Source organism: Suricata suricatta, chromosome 11, assembly GCF_006229205.1.
Source record: "Suricata suricatta isolate VVHF042 chromosome 11, meerkat_22Aug2017_6uvM2_HiC, whole genome shotgun sequence".
Lineage (NCBI taxonomy): Eukaryota > Metazoa > Chordata > Mammalia > Carnivora > Herpestidae > Suricata > Suricata suricatta.
Genome location: NC_043710.1, coordinates 43510065 through 43527757, shown reverse-complemented (window position 1 = coordinate 43527757; position 17693 = coordinate 43510065). Strand labels below are relative to the sequence as shown.

General features: G+C 47.9%; 1 protein-coding gene and 1 long non-coding RNA gene across 2 annotated transcripts in view; one reads left to right on the top strand and one right to left on the bottom strand.

Moving 5' to 3' along the window:
* Positions 1 to 6107: 6107 nt before the first annotated feature.
* On the bottom strand, positions 6108 to 8174 carry LOC115306520. The gene is made up of 3 exons (XR_003915353.1): positions 7989 to 8174; positions 7605 to 7878; positions 6108 to 6219 (listed from the first exon to the last, which is right to left on the bottom strand). It is a non-coding gene; the product is annotated as an uncharacterized LOC115306520 (long non-coding RNA).
* SPON1 (spondin 1) overlaps positions 6723 to 17693 on the top strand; it is a 258449-nt gene continuing 247478 nt past the window's right edge. The window contains exon 1 of the mRNA XM_029956974.1: positions 6723 to 7146. Within this exon, the coding sequence (XP_029812834.1) occupies positions 6909 to 7146 (238 nt within the window). The 5' untranslated portion in view covers positions 6723 to 6908. The remainder of the gene's footprint in view (positions 7147 to 17693) is intronic.

The window sequence follows — 17693 nt, the reverse complement described above, 5'->3', positions numbered from 1 at the left end:
CAATGGCTGTGCCAACTAGGAGGTCTTAGGTGACCTCTGATGGGGCAGTCACTAAAGAGCTCTGAGCTGATCCCAAACTTCATTGCCTGTGAAAATGAGTAAAAACTGAGGGAGCAGCGCTAGAGCAAGGGAGGGCCACTCTTTGAACAAATCTGGCTCTGAAGTGCATAGTTAGGAAGACACCGGAGAGGGAGAGAAGATCAGTGAAATGTCCATTGTCACACCACCTCTGGCCCACCACCACTCCTGGTGTCAGCTCCGGATGGTGGAGACTCACCAGCGCCTGCAGGCTGAGGACATGAACAGGAAGGGAGACTGAAGCACAAGAGGCAGAGAGATTCACAGCCAGATTAGCGCTTGGCAGAAGGCAGGAGGGAATGAGCACAAGAACACAGGTGGGGAATTAGCCTCTGAAGAACCAGAGTCAAACCCTTCTTCCTTGGAGGCAGGAAATGAAGTTGGGCTTTGCCAATTTAGTTTGATGGCAGAGGAGACAGAGATCTGAGGAAGTTCTGTCTTCTCTATGGGGAGTGAAATAAGAGACCGGGTTGCCACCCCACCCCCCGCAAAGAGAGTAACATGGGTGATTCAGCAGGCTTGTCAAGGTGGTAAGGACTAGAAGAAAGAGATAAGGTGCTGTGAAGAATGGAAGAGGGAACTGATTAGGAAAAAATTTAAAAACTGTGATTAAGAACAGAATTCAGAAGTCTGTAAGTAAGGCAATTAGTGAGGCAGCAGAACTCTGCTATTCTGCTTAGTTGATCCGGGTTTGGGGGTTAGTTGGAGAGGAGGCAGAGAAGTAAAAGAGATGACCTCATAAAGAGTACTGGCGAGGATGTGGTTAAAATGGTTAAGCATGACATCCAGACTGGGTGGGAAAGGAGCTGACACAAGATCGGCTGGGAAAATCAGAAGTGAGTAAGCAGTAGCATCTCTTCATGACACAGAGGGGTCAAGGGCGTGCGGACGTGGGAAAGCTAAAAGTGGGATGATAGAGACCTTTGGAATCCAGATCTCCAAAGTGAGGTTTCTGTCGGGGATAGCTGCTAACCCAGAGTCAAGCTCATCAGAATAGAAGGAGTTAGACGGATGACTAAACACCATTCAGACATTCAGACTCTAGTCTCCCAAGACTACGGCGTGCATTAGGCTGGGCAGGAAGCCGGTGCAGAGTGGCAGGGTTTTCTGTAGCTGTAGGGGAATGACCTGGGGGCTCTAGATGATGGGGGTAGGATGATGAAGGATGAAAGATAAGTGGGGTGCTATGAGCTTTAGAGTAAGAGGGACTTTTGAAGGGTATCTTAGAATTCTGATTTGGTTGTGGCCGTGGGAAATAGGTAGAGAAATGCTCCAGGGCAGGGCGGGGCGGAGAGGGTGGGTGTACAGAGGGGAAGGCAAAACTGAATGGAGATGAAAGCACTGGAGACACCAGGTAAACACAAAGCTCATAACCTTGGGCGGAGTTGTGGGAGGGACCCAGTTAGCTTCAGAATTCCAAAGATAGGGTAGTTACACAGGCTATGGCCGACGCCTGGAACACAGCTAGTGCTGAATAAATGTATTTTTAATTAATTGATTTTTTTTTTCTTTTTCAAATCTCTATACCTAAAAAGCTCTCCACCCAAAGTAGGGCTTGAACTCAAGACCCTGAGATCAAGAGTCACATGCTTGGGATGCCTGGGTTGCTCAGTCAGTTAAGTATCAGTCTTTTGATTTCAGCTCAGGTCATGACCTCCTGATTATCAGCACTGAGCTTGGAGCCTGCTTGGGATTCTCTCTCTCTCCCTCCTCCTCTCCCTCCTCCTCTCACTCTCTCAAAATAAATAAATAAACCTAAAAAAAGAGTCGCATGCTCTACCAACAGAGTCAGCCAGGCCCCCCATTTTTGCTTTTAGAATTTTTACTGCTTATATTACTCTTCCAAAACTTAGTCTCAAAACCTACTGGCTCACTGGTAGACAGCTTTTCCCCATAAAAGATCACAAATAGATTATTCAGAGCAATTCACTTTCCATTATTGTCTATCTACTTTCTTTTTCTAGAAATCCCCTTCCATGAAAACTTCTGAGTATAACTCTATGAGTTACAGAAACAAAGACATTTCTGGATTCTTGTTCTAAATTAATAGAATAAGAGTAACGATACTAATTTTTGTTTGTGTCAATCACTTTGAGGTTTCCGGATTATTACCTCAGTTACCCATTTATTTCCTTAGACCCTGGGATGAGGGCAAAACGGCATTACTATTTTCAATTTTGTACACCGAAAATAGTTTTGACTATTTTAGGTCCTATGATGCCAAGACCACTCATGTTCACACATCGCGAACATGGGAAAGTCAGACTAGAACCCTTGCATTTCAAGTCTGCATTACAAGCTCTTGAGGTAGTGGTTTCCTAAACTTTGATTTGAATTTGTTCAAAGTGCAGATGCAATGGGTCTGGGGGGGATTTTGAAGTCTGCTTTTGAGGCAAACATCTAATGCTTGTGTTTCAATGGCCATACTCAGAAAAACAATAATCTAGAAACGCTTTTTTCCCCCTTCTCTCTTAAAGAAAAAAGAAAAAAAAGGGCTGATCTCACCTCTTACCAATCAAAGGAATGTTTCCCCCCTTGGATAAGTAGGGCCCCCAGCTCTTCTTTTCTGTGACTTACCCACACACACTGATAAAGTTAATTATCTGCCCTGGCTAAATGACTTTCCCTAGCAACACCTTAGCAACTAACATCAGCTCTGCCTTAGGCTACAAAACTGGAAAGAGATTTCTTGAAGTCCGGTGTATTTTACAGCAGAACAAAACATCTGAACAGGAAATTAAATAGAAAGTAAACTGGATTCATTGCTAAGAGATGAGGGACAAACACACGAAAAAGTTCATGACAATTCACCAGAACATAATCGTCAAAATAAGAAACGTTCTCCTCCTAAGTTCTAGAGAAGTCCGGAGAAGAGAATGTGCGATCTCATTCCACGGAGGAGAGGAGAATTTAAATGGGTCACAGGAGGGGAAGGCATTCTAGGTGATGGGAAAGCTATTGGCAAAGGTGTCAAAGCAGGACTGAAAGTGGGGATACAGGGAACCCAGCTGGGCAGCACTGGGAGCTCAGTCTGGGATCTACAGCCAGATCATGGAGGGCCTTGAAGGTCACTTGAAGACCTTGGGCTGAGCCAAAGGGCACTGGGAGCCTGTTAAAGACTTTTTATTCATAGAACATGATGTGCATCAAGAATGTGGTGGTAAGCCACCGAGACTGTCCTGCCCTGACGGAGCTTGGAATCTAGTGATGGAATCAGACATGGAGTCAATACAAAATGTAAAATTCAAACATAAAAATGAATACGGAATTAGAAATCTTGAGAATATTAAGAGAAAAATATATCAGGTTCCAGGAGAGCATATAAAGTGAAGTGTATAAATAGGAAATCAGGACGGACTTCTCTGAGGCAGCAGCTTTTCACCGAGATCTGAGAGATGCTAGGAGTTGGCTGGGAAGGGTTGTGAGTGGGAGAGACTACAGAGCAGTGGATGCCAGGCAGGGAGAAGGGCACAGGCACAAGCTCACAGCACTGAAAAGCCCCGGGGGCTGGAGCCCATGACAGAAGGGGTGCATGGCCCAGGAGAAGATTCCAGAGGGTATTGGAGGCCATGTTGAAGATTCTGGTCTTTGTTCCAGGAGCCACGGAAAAGCCACTAAAAAGGGGTTTTAGCCTTGGAATTGACATTCAAATCTGCATTTGCGAAAGGATCCTTCAGGCGGCAATGCAAACGGCGTACTGGAGGGGAACAGGAATGGACATGGGCAGCCCAATTAGGAGGCCAAGAGATGGTGACAACGCAGGCTGGTGTGGTGGCAGAGGAGGTGGAGAGGAGTGGCCAGATTCCAGAAGTAGTTAGAAGGTGAAACTTGGTGAAGGATCGGACATGTGGGGAGAGAACAGGGGTCTGATGTGACAGCAGAGCTGGGCTGGAGAAATCTGGCTTGGGTAGTGGCACTGGAGTTTGTTGAATGGCTGCTTAGAGCCTGCTGTCATAGCCCAGATGACGAGGTCAACACCGTGAAGAGGGGGGAAGCCCACTTCAGTGTCAGCGAGACCTGTTTTGAGTCTTGCTTCTTCTCCCCTTCCTAGCTGTGGCCCCTTGATGGCTGATTTTATAGGCTCGTAATTTGGGAAATGAGGTGGGAGGGGACATGGGCCTCCTACCTGATGTGGTTTTCCCGTCAATGTTTAATGAAAAATTAACTTTTACATCCGACCTGCTCCCTACTTGTCCACCTTCATGTTGGATTTTAATATGTTGATATAGAAGAAAAGACACTCAAGAGCATGTATTTGGGTTACTGGACATACAGTAAGATCTGTAAAGACAGGAGCCACATTTTATTCATCTCTATATATTCATTCCTGTCCTCTGAGATAAGATCTCATGAAACACTTTTTTAGTTTGTAGTGTATATCACAATCGTAATTTGAAAAGATTCTGTAACTATGTGTTTAATATTTGCTTTTCCCACTGGATTGTAAGATCCACAAGACAGGTAATAAGTCTGTCTTGTGTCCCAGCACTGAGCACATGGAGGGCCTTCGAAATGAATGAATGAATGAATGAATGAATGAATGAATGAAAGAATGAATGAATGAAGTTTTTGTTCCCTGTGGTACCCACTGCTCAGCACAGACTTGGCCTCAAATCTACACTCAACAGAAGGATGCTGGATGACTTAGACTCTGCACCACTGAGGAGATACTTTACTCAGGACACAGACGTGAAGCTGAGCGTCACCTCTATAAAGGAAGGCTAGTCAGCTGGATCAGGTGTTGCTGGGAGTCAGGGAAGGTCAGGGCTGAGAAGAAAGCATAATTGGCTTCAGCAAGGGGGCACTCTTGGGTGGCTTCTGAGAGAAGGTGCCCAGTTAATAATGGCAATGGGAGTCCCAGGACAAGGACTGAAAAATAAGTGGGCAGGTGCAGAGGAATGGAGACCGCCAACGTGGATGGCTACTCTGGGCTGTTTGTTAGTGATGTTGAAGAGAAAAACCTGACGTGGAGAGGAAAGGTTGCTTTTTAAATGTAGGCTGTTAAGATGTGTTGACTGCCCAGGGAGAGGAGGAGAGGTAACCTAAACTTCTGAAAGCACCTGCAGAGGGATGCTTGTGCAGGTTGAGGGGAAGCAGAGGGCTTAAGGCATCTCCCAGGTGGGTTTGGTGTTCCTCGCTGTGGTACCCAGGACCAGCCCAGACCCACCCCTTGAGAGGAAGGGGGAGGGGCTGAAGCTTAGGCCAAGTGTTTAAAATTTTTTTAATGTTTGTTTATTTTTGAGAGAGGGAGGGAGACAGAGTGCGAGCAGGGGAGGGGCAGAAAGAGAGGGAGATACAGAATCTGAAGCAGACTCCAGGCTTTGAGCTGTTGAGCTCAACAACGGGGTTCAAATTCATGAACTGTGAGATTATGACCTGAGACGAAGTCCTTGGCGCAGCCTACTCAGCCACCTGGGCGCCCCTACCAGGTGTTTTATATGGGTCATTTCATTGGACTCTAGCACCCCCTAGAGGAAGGGTATGCGAGCCTATTAGCCTGGAGAGAGAGAGAGAGAGAGAGAGAGAGAGAGAGACAGACAGACAGAGAGACAGAGAGAGAGAGAGAGAGAGAGAGAGAGAGAGACAGACAGACAGAGAGAGAGAGACAGAGAGACACACTTTCTCCAGAGCAAGACACTCAAGGTTGGAGAGACAAGATATCTCGCCAACATCTCACAGTGGGTGAGTGGCACAACCAAGGTTTGATTGAAGTCTGTCTCCAGGGAAACACTGGGAGAGATTTCTGCACCTGGGCCTTTTCGTGGTGCCTCAGGCTCATTTCCTCTCTAAAAATCGGTCACTGGGGACTAAAATCTAAGCCAAGAAAACAGGCTTTTCTTTGAGCCATTTGAAACTCCTTGCTAGGCCTAGATGAGGACTTTCCTGGGTTTTAGGCACTTCTGTCCTTGGGGTCTCCTTTCTTCATAAACAACAGTAAACGTTATACTTTATGACTGCGTAGGCGTAAACAGAAATACATTGATATTATATATAACATTTTATTAGACCTAATTTTTTTTCCTTCTGACTTTAAAGAGAATATTTTCAGGAGTCTCCAAAAATATTACAGGCTGTAGTCACTGTGCCTACTGGGCGCAGTTGGATGAGTCATTCTGCTCCTTTCGCATCCTCCAGTCTGACCTGTTCCAAAAGAGCAATAGAGTCAGACAGTCACGGCATTAGACCCCGTCTCAACTGTTAAGCTGCAGGCCTCAGTGTGCTCATCTGTAAAATGAGTGACAGTAATGTCACGTTTGTAGTGTGCAGGGAGAGTGGAGAAGATGAGCAGATACCCTAAGCCAACCACCCAGCATATTGGGAGGCACAAAGTAGGTGTGCAACAAAAGTTACTTTTCAGTCTTTCTCGCCCTGGAGCACTCTACTCCGCAGGGGGCAAAGGTGTAGCTGGGTTGCGGCAGCAGCCTCCTTGGTGGCGGGACAGATCCCGCAGTGTCCCTGTGCCTTATGATTTCCTTGCCAGACCCTGGGAATCCAGCGTCGCAAAATAAACACCGCCGCGCCCGCTAATCGCCAGCTTGGAAACAAAACAGCGCTGCGCTCGCGGATCTGGGCAAAATCAGCCCGCCCTCCTCCCCCTTCGCCGCCGCCCTCCCTTCCTTGCGCGGCTCTGCGCGCTCAGCTCAGCTCAGCTCAGCGCGGCGCAGCTCGGCAGCCGCCAAGCCGAGACCCGCACGGTCTCCCGGTCGCCGGCTCCGAGCTCCCGCTCCCTGCGCGGGCTCCGCCTGGTCTCGCTTCCACGGGGACCCCTTCGGGCAAGAGTCGCGGGGCGAGGACCGGCGGCAGCGGCACAAAGTTGGACGCCCGCGAGGATGAGGGTGTCCCCGGCCACCCGGAGGCTGAGCCTGAGTCCAGCGCTGCTGGCCCTGGCACTGCCCCTGGCCGCGGCGCTGGCCTTCTCCGACGAGACCCTGGACAAAGTGCCCAAGTCGGAGGGCTACTGCAGCCGCATCCTGCGCGCCCAGGGAACGCGGCGCGAGGGCTACACAGAGTTCAGCCTCCGCGTGGAGGGCGACCCCGACTTCTACAAGCCAGGAATCAGCTACCGCGGTAAGTGGCCCGGCGTGGCGCTGGGGGCGCGGGACTCGGCCCCCGGAAGGGCGCCGACCCCGCGATGCCGGAGGAGGGCGCACGGTCGCGGGGCGCACGGTGCCGGCACAGTCCGGCAAGGGCCCTGTGTCCTGGCTGTCCTCAGCCCTTCTCTCCGCGAGCTCGGCGCCGCTCCCGGGCCAGCGTCCGGGGCCGTCGCGGGGTCCGCAGCCAGGCCGGCAGTCTCACCTCCGACGCGCGGTTCCCGGGCGTGGGCTGCAACTGAGCGACGCGCCAAGTCAGCCTGGCTGGGAGGGAACCTGGCTTCTCCCCCGGCCCGCTCCGGGAGAGCCGTGGAAACCCGCCTTCCTCCAGATCCGCCGCTGGAGCGGAGGGAAGCCTAGTGTCTGCTCCCAGTCGGGTACCAGGCAAGGTGGGAAACTGGCTTTCCCCTCTCCCATCCCTGAAGGGCTGGATACCTGCATCTCATAGACGGGCCCCAGGCGGGATGGTCACTTCCAGCTTCCTTGGACAGATGCCTTCAGGAAAAGGGACTTCGGCTTCTTGACTGGTCGCGGGGCACGGGGAGGAGGGCAGGAAGAGTCCGAAGCTTTCGTAAAGGTCCCCGGAAAGAACTCCAAATTATTCTCCCATGGTCCCAGGCGAGGGAGAAGAGTGTGGATTTTTAGGACCGGCTCCCAATGGAACGGGCCTCCAAGGAGGTGTGGGTAGGTTCGGAGAGGGAAGGGAAACCTGGTGAAGTCGGAAAGGGAAGCTCACATTCCCGAGGCCTGCTCCCTGGAGGCCGGGGGACCCTTGCTCCAGCCACCCAAGGCTCTACGTCGCTGAGATGTCGCACCTACCCTCCTCCGCTGAGCGCTGGAGCAGTGATGTCCGGGCAGGTGAGCGCCTCCGGGGCAGGAGCGCCGCTCGACCCGCGCACACCTGAAGACCCTTGACTCCATCCCCACAGCCCATCGCCTCTCTCCGCGGCGGATCGTCTCCCCAGACATCTTTTCCCGGCGCAAAAGCGTCGGTTTTCCAGTTAGGAGACAGGACCTAGGGCGGGGAAGGAAGCCTGCCGGGTCTCACCTGGGGCCCCACGGGGGAGGGGGGGGGCGGGGGGAGTAACGGGATGAGTGTTACCCTCCGATGCCTAGCAGGGACGAGAGGGTCTTGGGGGGCAGCTGGTGGGCCCGCAGCCGCCGCCCTTGCATCCCCGCCTTCCGGGTTCCCGGAGGCTGCGGGAGTAAGCGGTTGGAGAACACTGGAGAAAGTTTGAGCCACTGTTAGCGGGCGCCCGGGCCACGCAGGCCACCGTAAGCACTGGCTACCTTTCTCAGAATGCTTCTCCCGATGTCCCGGGATCGTGTCCCCGACTTTGTCCACCTGGCTTCCCGGCGCCCCCCCCCCCCGCCCCGGCACGTGGCGGCGCTCAGCGGGTGGCGAGGAGCCGCTCTGACCCCCCCGCGCGCCGGTCCTCCGGGCCCTCAGTACAGCGTGGTGAAGGAACCCCCGGCCCAGTCCCGGAGGGAGCGGGGATGGGGTGCTGCCGGTGTGGCCACAGCCTTTCCGAGGAGCTGGGAACAGCCGGTCCTTTCCGTGGACCGGAGGGAGGCAGGCGGAACCCCCTGGGTCTCTTTCCGGAGGCTTCACCAAAACCGAGGACCCGGGTTCCTGGGGAAACAGACCAAGCTCCACGTGGCAGGGACAGAGGCTGCTTTAGAGTCAGACGGACTTGACTTCAGTAGCTGTGTGACCTGTGCAAGTCCTGTAATTTCTCTGAGCTTATTTCCGAGCTGTGTAAGTAGCTATTTATGTATCCAACCTCTGTGGTGGTTGTAGTGAATAGGCTAGTTGACAAAGACGTGTGCCGAAGGTCCCCAATACATGTTAGTTTGAGTTGGCTATGAGCCCCTTATTGATTTAATAACGGAGGTATGTACCTGCCTAGTCATTTGTGGGTTTTGGGGGGGGGGGGTGCGCGCGCGTGTTTAAAAATGGTATTCACACCACCCCAGTTCAGTCTACTAGTGAATGGTGGCTATCTGAGTCCTCATGAATTTACGGAATGAGTGAATGAATGATTTTTCCATACTGGGAGCCTCACCTAAGATTGTTCTTACTATGTGCCCAGGAGGATATTTTTAGATGATTTAGACAAATTCCACCCCCCCCCCCAGTATCCTACTAGGCATTTCTTCCCATCTGAATCCTCCCAAATGGTGTGAGCACCTGCTGAGGGACCCCAGCACCAGGAGGAGGGGCACCTGGTGTACCGGAGCTCCATGGCCAGTAGGTGAGAACCCAGACCAGGGTAGAGAGAGCTCTAGACTCTCTCTAGAGCTCTCAGATTGTTCCCGTCTACACATTAGACTTTTGGACTGTGATGCCCCCACTCAGGCTGTTGGCTGGCAATCTCCATTTCTCCCTTGTGGTGGCTAAGAGACCTTGAAAGAAAAATGTTGTAGAAACCAGTTCTCCAGGCCTTATAACTAAATACTCTTAGATTTGCAAACCTGGGTCTGCCACTCAAAGTTAGGAAGAAAAAGGCTCTGGCCTGGTTTGTGACATTTTCCGTTGGCTTATGCTTTCTTAAAATAATCATGTTAAAAGTAAATCTAATGCATTCTATCCGGGGTATTGACTTAGGGCCCTGGAAGTTAATATTCCCCTGGTATTCTGCTTGCTTTTTTATTTTCCTTGAGTTAGTGCCTCTTCACAAGCCTTGGAATCAATGGCTTGTTTTCCTCCCGGGAATCTTTGTCCCCAGAATTCCAATTCATCTGCGAATAGCTTCTGGTCTCCATGCCGCCCCCCTCACCCAGTATCTCCTTTAGGTGTTCTACACTGGATTATAATGGTCACTGTGTATGTATGTATATGTGTGTGTACACATATGTATATATCATGGGCTTTCTTCTCAACCTCCAGAATCCAACTGAGATTATTATTCAGCCTTTTCCAAGTTGCTAGTACTATATTGACTTCCTTCTCTCTCCCACCACTTCTCTCTCCCCTCCCTCCCTCTTCCTCCTGTCCCCCCTCCCTTGGCAATAATTGTGCTTTAGAAAAGGTCTGAAAGGCCTGCTCTGTTTCTGACCACGGCCTCCTTTGACTAGGAGATTACAGTGATTAAAAATAACAAGTTGAGGATCCTCAAGGGGCTTCCCTCATAGGATGACAATTTGCAGGACCAGCCATTCCCAGATCACAATTTCAAGCCAAATAGAAGCAAATCAGCTGAAATGTTGAAGAATTGATTGAAAATAAAAGAGGCTCTTTTGTCTGACTAAAGGTCTGTTTATTAGGAAAATAAAGCCAGACCCTGGCTAATGAGAGTGGCTTTTCCTAGATGCTCTTTAAAGGGAAATTTCAAGGAACTTGATGGGAAAAGAATGTCCAGTTGAGATTTCAAAAGCTTGTCCAACTTCAAGCATAATTGGGGGCTTTATTCTAAATTGTGAGGTTTGGAGACCTCCAAAGCTGCTTGGCCTTCTCTTTCTTTGTCCCACTCTGGGGCACACAATGCCATAGAACTGTGTGTCCCAGAGACCCTCACCTCAAGCTGGTAGAAAGAGCACAGGCTTTGATGTTTGACTCTTGTTCAGTCACATATTCACTGTGTGGCCTCAGGCAGGACACTTCACCTCTCTGAGCCACAATTTCTCCAGCTCTGAAATGAGACTGCTCCCCTACTCCTTGCAGTGTTGCTGTGAGAGTCAGAAGTAATCCATGCCAAAGAAAAAAGCTTCATAGAGTAGGTGCTTAAAACATATACATTGTAAGATGATTATTTTGGAAATAGAAAAATACTTGGCAGCAACACTCGATGACACATGGTGTTAAATACTTCCTACTCATCTCACTTATTCTTTCCAGTACTTTGAGGCAGTTTATTATTATTCTTATTTCACGGATGAGAAGACCAAATCTCAGAGAGGGTTAATAACTTGTCCGTGATCACATAGCTGATAGTTGGTGCAGTCAGGATACAAAACTCAGGGATGTCTGCCTCCTAAATCTGTTCCTTTAACCAGTCTTCTGTATAGACACAAGAAAAGGAACAGGGAATAAAATGAATTAACTATGGCTGCCCTTGGCATTCTCGATGGTGAGTTTTCATTGAAAGAAAACAGTAACAACAAATCAGACAATAACTGACATATCTTGGGACACAAAGTCTAAAGCGATGGCTCCTTACCGACATTTGCTTTTTTTCTTTTTATAGACTTTAGGATTGCCTTTCCTCATAAACCAGAGAATTAATTTAGAAACGTGAACAACCTTGTCAATCTTTAGCCAATTCCTTTTGTTTGTGGGAACATAGAAACAAATTGGATAGGAGAAAAAACCTAATTTGATCGGTTTTATTTTTACATGCAAACTTAGACAACCATGCCTACGAAATTAGATATTAGTAAAGTACCTGTGTAGAATCTGAGAATTTTAAACTGGATAAGGTCTTTTAAACAAACTATTTCTAATCTACTAGAGTTTAAGGAAATTAAGTACTGCTTATGGTACTGCAATTAACTGTAGGTCAACCCTCCTGCTTCTCTTTTTTTGTATCATTCCCCTCTTTTTTTATTATGTAAGTTTATTTTTTTAAACATTGCCCCCTTTTAATAAGCATTGAGTTCAAATTGATAATGAAAATGAAAAGAGATTGCTTACTGCTTTGACATTCATGAAATGCAAAAAAAATCAAAATATACAAAAAAATGAAAGCATATCTCATAGGGATTTTTCAAGGTTTAAAACTTGGGTGCTCCCCCGTACACACTGCTGATTCAGCTGGAATGACAGAACGTAACTGCTGACGACACAAACATAGGCTGGATGTCACGAACTTCACTGTTGCTCTCCATTTGCTTGTTATACGGAATGTCAGGTGCAGGTCAATATTGACTTCTGTCTGGGGGTGGGGGAACCTCTTACTGTGTTATATTGCTGAAGATACAGATTAAGCTCATATTTCAAAGAGACCCCAAAATACAATGTGGTGTGTGTATGTGTTTTTTTAATTTTAAACGTTTATTTATTTTTGTGAGCTAGAGAGACAGAGAGCAAGCAGGGGAGGGAAAGAGAGAGAGGGAGACAGAGAATCCGAAGCAGGCTCCAGGCTGTGAGCTGTCAGCACAGAGCCCGACCCGGGGCTCCAACCCACGAATCGCGAGGTCATGACCTGAGCCAAAGGCAGATGCTTAACCAACTGAGCCACCCAGGTGCCCGGAATGTTTTTAAATAAGAGGTAGATGGGAAGTCCTGGATGATGGCCAGCTTTGTTCCACCAGGTCAACCAGGAGCCCACATCCCTTCTGTCGTGTTGCCCTGCCAGTCCGCCAGCCCTCTGCTGTCCCACAGACAGCCGGGAGTTACAGCACTTGGGACGGGGCTGGTCCACATTGAGATGTCCTGTGAGTACAAGACACATACCAGTTGTTGAGAGGCTAGGATGAAAGAAAAATAAACTCAATAGTTTTTAAGTGTTTATTTATTTATTTTGAGGGAGAGAGAGAGAAGGAGGAGCAGAAAGAGAGGGAGAGAGAGAGAATGCCAAGCAGATTCCATGCTGTCAGCACAGAGCCCAACACCAGGCTTGATCCCGCAAACTGTGAGATCATGACCTGAGCCGAAATCAAGAGCCAGTCGCTCAACCAACTGAGCCACCCAGGTGACCCTCAATAATTTTTTTATACTGATTCCATATTGAAGTGGTAAATGGTATATATTAGTTTAAGTAAAATATATTGTTAAAATTAATTTTACTTGTTTTACATTTATTCCTACTGGATACTTGTTAACAAATACAATGAATTTCACCTGCGGGGAGCTCATTTCCACTGGACAGCACTGCTGTGGGGTGTTCTCATGAGAGCAGTTACAACCAGCTCACTCCCAACACACGTGAGTTCCAGTCAGTGAGCAGAGGGGGAAAGGAAGCAGAGAGCAAGCAGCTTTCTTTTGAAAGACGTAACCCAGAATTGCACCCCACATTTCCCAAACATACTCCTATGGTAAGAATTTAGATACTTGGCCACACCTAGCTGCAAGGGAGTCTGGGAAATAAAGCCTTTAGCTGAGCAGCCACATGCCCAGCTAAAACTTGGGGAAAGGATTTTTTTTTCAAAAGGATGAAGGTGAGCATGGATTTAAAGGGACAATGAGCTATCTCTGCCACATGTTTTAATGCATAATCATATAAAAACACAGTATTTCATGTCCTCACATTCAGTTAAAAGGTATCTCGATGGTCTTCTCAACAGCATGTAAAGTTGATATACTTGCTAAATGAGTTAGGATAAAGGAGTGTTGGGAAGTGTGTGTGTGTGTGTGTGTGTGTGTGTGTGTGTGTGTGTGTGTGGTGTTGATACGTTTCATACCGAGAGGAGAAAATGAGGCCAGTATGTCAGAGTGGCCTGTCCTATCTCACCCTCTCCCTCAATAAAGGGGGAAGCTATAAGGAAAGAAAGGAATAAGGAGGAAGTGGATGAAACAAGAAAACAAGAGAGAGAAGAAGGAGGATGAGTAGAAGGAGGAGGAAGAAAGAAGAATGTGAGCAGCAGGAAGAAGGAAGGAGGAAGAGAAATGAAAAGAGAAGAAAAAGAAAAGCTCACTGATGTATATATTCTGAAAGAAAAGGAGACCATTTGAGTAGACTAGAGCCCCATCTTACTTGAGGATTAAGTTCAAGAGGCACCATGAAAAGCAAAAATCATATAGATCAAAATTATTCCTTGGGGCACCTGGGTGGCTCAGTTGGTCAAGTGTCCAACTTCAGCTCAGGTCATGATCTCGTGTTTGTGAGTTTGAGCCCCGCGTCAGGCTCTGTGCTGACAGCTCAGAGCCTGGAGCCTGCTTTGGATTCTGTGTCTCCCCCTCTCTCTCTGCCCCATCCCCACTCATGCTCTGTTTCTCTTTTTCTCTCAAAAATAATAAACGTTTAAAGAAATTAATAATAGAACGATGCCAAAAAATATTATTCCTTAAAAATCCTTCCAAATTGTACATAAATAAAAACAAGGGTACTAGATTCTCATTATGGCCTTATTTATGTCTCCTTCCAGATAGTTCTGTTAATGCAGAATAGAAGGACACTGACATTTCTCAATATGTCCAGGACTTCCATTTGTGCTGCCAGCATTGGAAGAGACTAGTGTCTCATCAAGTAAATAATGGGTAAAACAAGTGGGTTGCTTGTCCTTAACCCCTGACATGACAGGTACAAAGTACTCAGTGTGATAGAATGAGGAATGAGTACCCGCCCACGCACGCTCAAGCACATGCGTGTACTGAATGGGGTGGCGAGTGGCCCACATTATATACAGTGTTATTTCCTGTAGTGTTCTTCTGACAGTGTGCAGTCGTGTGTGATTCTTTTATAGGTGCATCTGCGGGAGCACCTACGGTATCAGGGAGCTCACCAGGCTACACGAGCCTTCTGAGTGGCTGGCCAGCTCTTGCTGGTCTAAGTTTCCCATGTTTACAGGCTGTCTTGGCTGGGCTGGACTTGAGGCTGGGATGGGCAGGGTAAGGAGTTAGATAACATCGCCAGATGACATCCTTGTGAGCTCTACATAGACAAATCTAACTCGCATGGAATGTTCAAAACTGCCTACTCGTGTCTGTGGCTTTGCTGAGGCCCTGGAAAATATGGGAAATAACTCAAACCCTATCTACCTTTGTGGCCCAGATATTTGTAAATATGCCTCATGGACTTTGTGAGACAACAGGAGGGCAGGGAAAGGCCCAAGGCACAGACCACCGTGTGTGCGAGATTGGAGTATGGGAAGGTGGGCAGACTCAGAGCACGCCATAAAAACTAGATGGTGATTCTGAGCACTAGAGGAATCTCTATGATCCTCCTCCTCCTTGTCCTCTTCTCCCCCTTTTCTCTTTTCCTTCCCTTTCTCCTCATCTTTCTTCATTTTCTTTTCTTCTTTTTCTTTCTCCTCTGTCACCTCACAGCTGCAACACTGCTCTTTGGATTTTCCAAGCACTTTAAGTTCATTCCCACCCCATGGCCTTTGTACATGCTCTTCTCCATGACTAGAATGCTCATCCCCACATCTTTGTTTGGCTCACTCCTTATCTTTTTTTTTAACTGTTTACATTAAAATTTTTTTTAAATTTATTTTTGATACAGAGAGAGACAGAGCATGAGAGGGGGAGAGGCAGAGAGAGAAGGAGACACAGAATTGAAGCAGGCTCCAGGCTCTGAGCTGTCAGCACAGAGCCCAACACGGGGCTCTCAAACCCATGAACTGTGAGATCATGACCTGAGCCAAAGTCAGAGGCTTAACTGACTGAGCCACCCAGGCACCCCTCACTCCTTGTCTTTTAAGTTTGAGCTCAGATTTTATCCCTTTAAAGAGGCTTCTCTGGCCACCAATTTATGTTTCCCATTTCTTTTGCCTGATTTTGCTTTCAACATAACCCTTAATCACTCTCTGAAAGTCTTATGTATTATCTGCCTCAAGTTAGAATACAAGCCAAATGACAGCAAGGACAGCAAAGGACTGTGTCCTTTCTTATTTGCCGTTTATTTCTAGCACCCAGAACAGTTTGTGGATATAACAGGCACTAAATCATTATTTGCTGGGAAAAAAAATGAAGAACCCCGGTGTGAGATCTCCCACCAAGAGAGCTAGATGGAAGAACCAGAAAGCGTTTCTCAGTCAGAGAAGTGAGACCAGGGATGGGGACCAATGGCAAGGAGCTCCGAGTGGGGGCAGCAGAGAGAAGGGATGCCCAGTGCCCTGGGGGCGTTGGCTGGAGGCTGAGGGCAGGCAGATGGCTGGTCCCAGGTAAAGACTATGGAAAGGAAGGAGATCAGCATGGTGAAAAGCTGGGTCATCGATGGTTCAGAGGTGAAGAGCAGAAGAGCAAAAGGAAGGGTCTCCCAGCTTTGGACGCTGGATTTGACTGAATGGAGAAGAGAGCAGAGAGGATTGTTGATCCACCAAACTTCAACACCAATTAGTAAGTGACTTTCTCTGGAATCAGCACTTTGTGGGGTCATTTGTGTGGTGTGCAAACCTAGCTATGCATCAGAATCACTTGGAAAGTTTAAAAAAACTAACCATAGCTTTACTGGACCCGCCCCCAACAGAGAGCTGGATTCCAGAAATCTATACTCTCTCTCTTTCTTTTGATGAGACACAAAGAAAAGGCGGCCAAAAGAAGGTCACTTTTCTGTGACCATGTTTCTCCATCCCAACCTCTCCCAGCTCCACCCCAGCCTCCCGTACTCCAAATACATTAGCACCTGGTCACATCACTGCCCTATCCCGTACCCCAGTACAGTGGCCAATAGAATGTTCCCAAAGCCGGAGTGATAGCAACTTTCCCTCCCTGGGCAGTGAAGTGGTGGAGAGAGAAAAATTGTGAGCTTCCTTTAGGTGATGATGCTTAAAGCTGCGGAGCCTGAGCCATGGCTGACCTGGTTGTCCATTTCTCTTGCCAACATTTCCCTTCCATGTAACTTCTGCTCATCGGTTCAGGTTCTGCTCTTTGGAGTTGAGCAAATAAGGTCTTCCCTTGGCCATATGTCAGCCATTGAGGTGTTTGTTGGAGAAATAGAAACTACAACTTCTCTTCTGACCAAAATGCCCCCATTTCTTCAGCCATTCTTTATAGGATGCTGTTTCTCATCCCCTTACACTTTGTAGTCCAGATGTGCTCTGTAGGGATGAAACATGGGGAATGATTATCTCCCTTGTCCTGAACAGTGTGTTTGCGTGAAGCTTGCCAGGTCTTGTGTTTGCTGCTTTGGCAGCTGTCCAGTACTCTGGGATCCCGCTGAGCTTGTGGCCGGCAAAAATTCCTGTGAACTGCTGGGAAGACTTGCTTCCCTCCTCTCCCTATACTGGTGTGACTGGTCCATGAACATAAGATTTGACATGATTCCTCATGACTTGGTTTTCCTCAGACTTAATCCAGCGTGTTTGGATCCATTCCTGTAGCTGTCAGCCCCTCATGGATCTGGATTCTGTCACTGTGTGACTTACCCACATCATCTAACTTTGGATTATCTATAATTTTGATAAGCAGTCTAAGAAATCTTTATCAAAGTTGATAAGAATGTTGAGCGGGTCGGGACTCACTTGACATCCCTTGAGTCTTTCCCTAAAGTTGTCATCTGGTTCAATACTTCTGAAGCCAACTGATTTGCTGTCATCTCAGTGCCATTTTTGCATCAGCTGCCACCTTCCTGGTCAGTTGCCTCAGTTAAGCCATGACCATTTCCCTAGCCTGCCAATGAATCATATAGTTTAGACAAAATTATTTTTTTCTTTATTACAAAATTAGTGAAGACTTTCCACAGAACATGACAGGAACAAAATCAAGCTAACTAAAGCAGAAAGAGAATTGTTGAGTCCCATATTTGGAAAGTCTAGGGATGGATCTGGCTTCAGGTATAAATGGATCTTGGGACCCAAAAGGATTCTCTCCTCCCTCTCCCCTTTCACCCCTCTCTTCTACCTTGTCTGTGTCGCTCTTTCCATCCTATATCACTTGGCGATGCTTCTGTGTGTTGTCCTCATTTTTCTTACTACAGATAA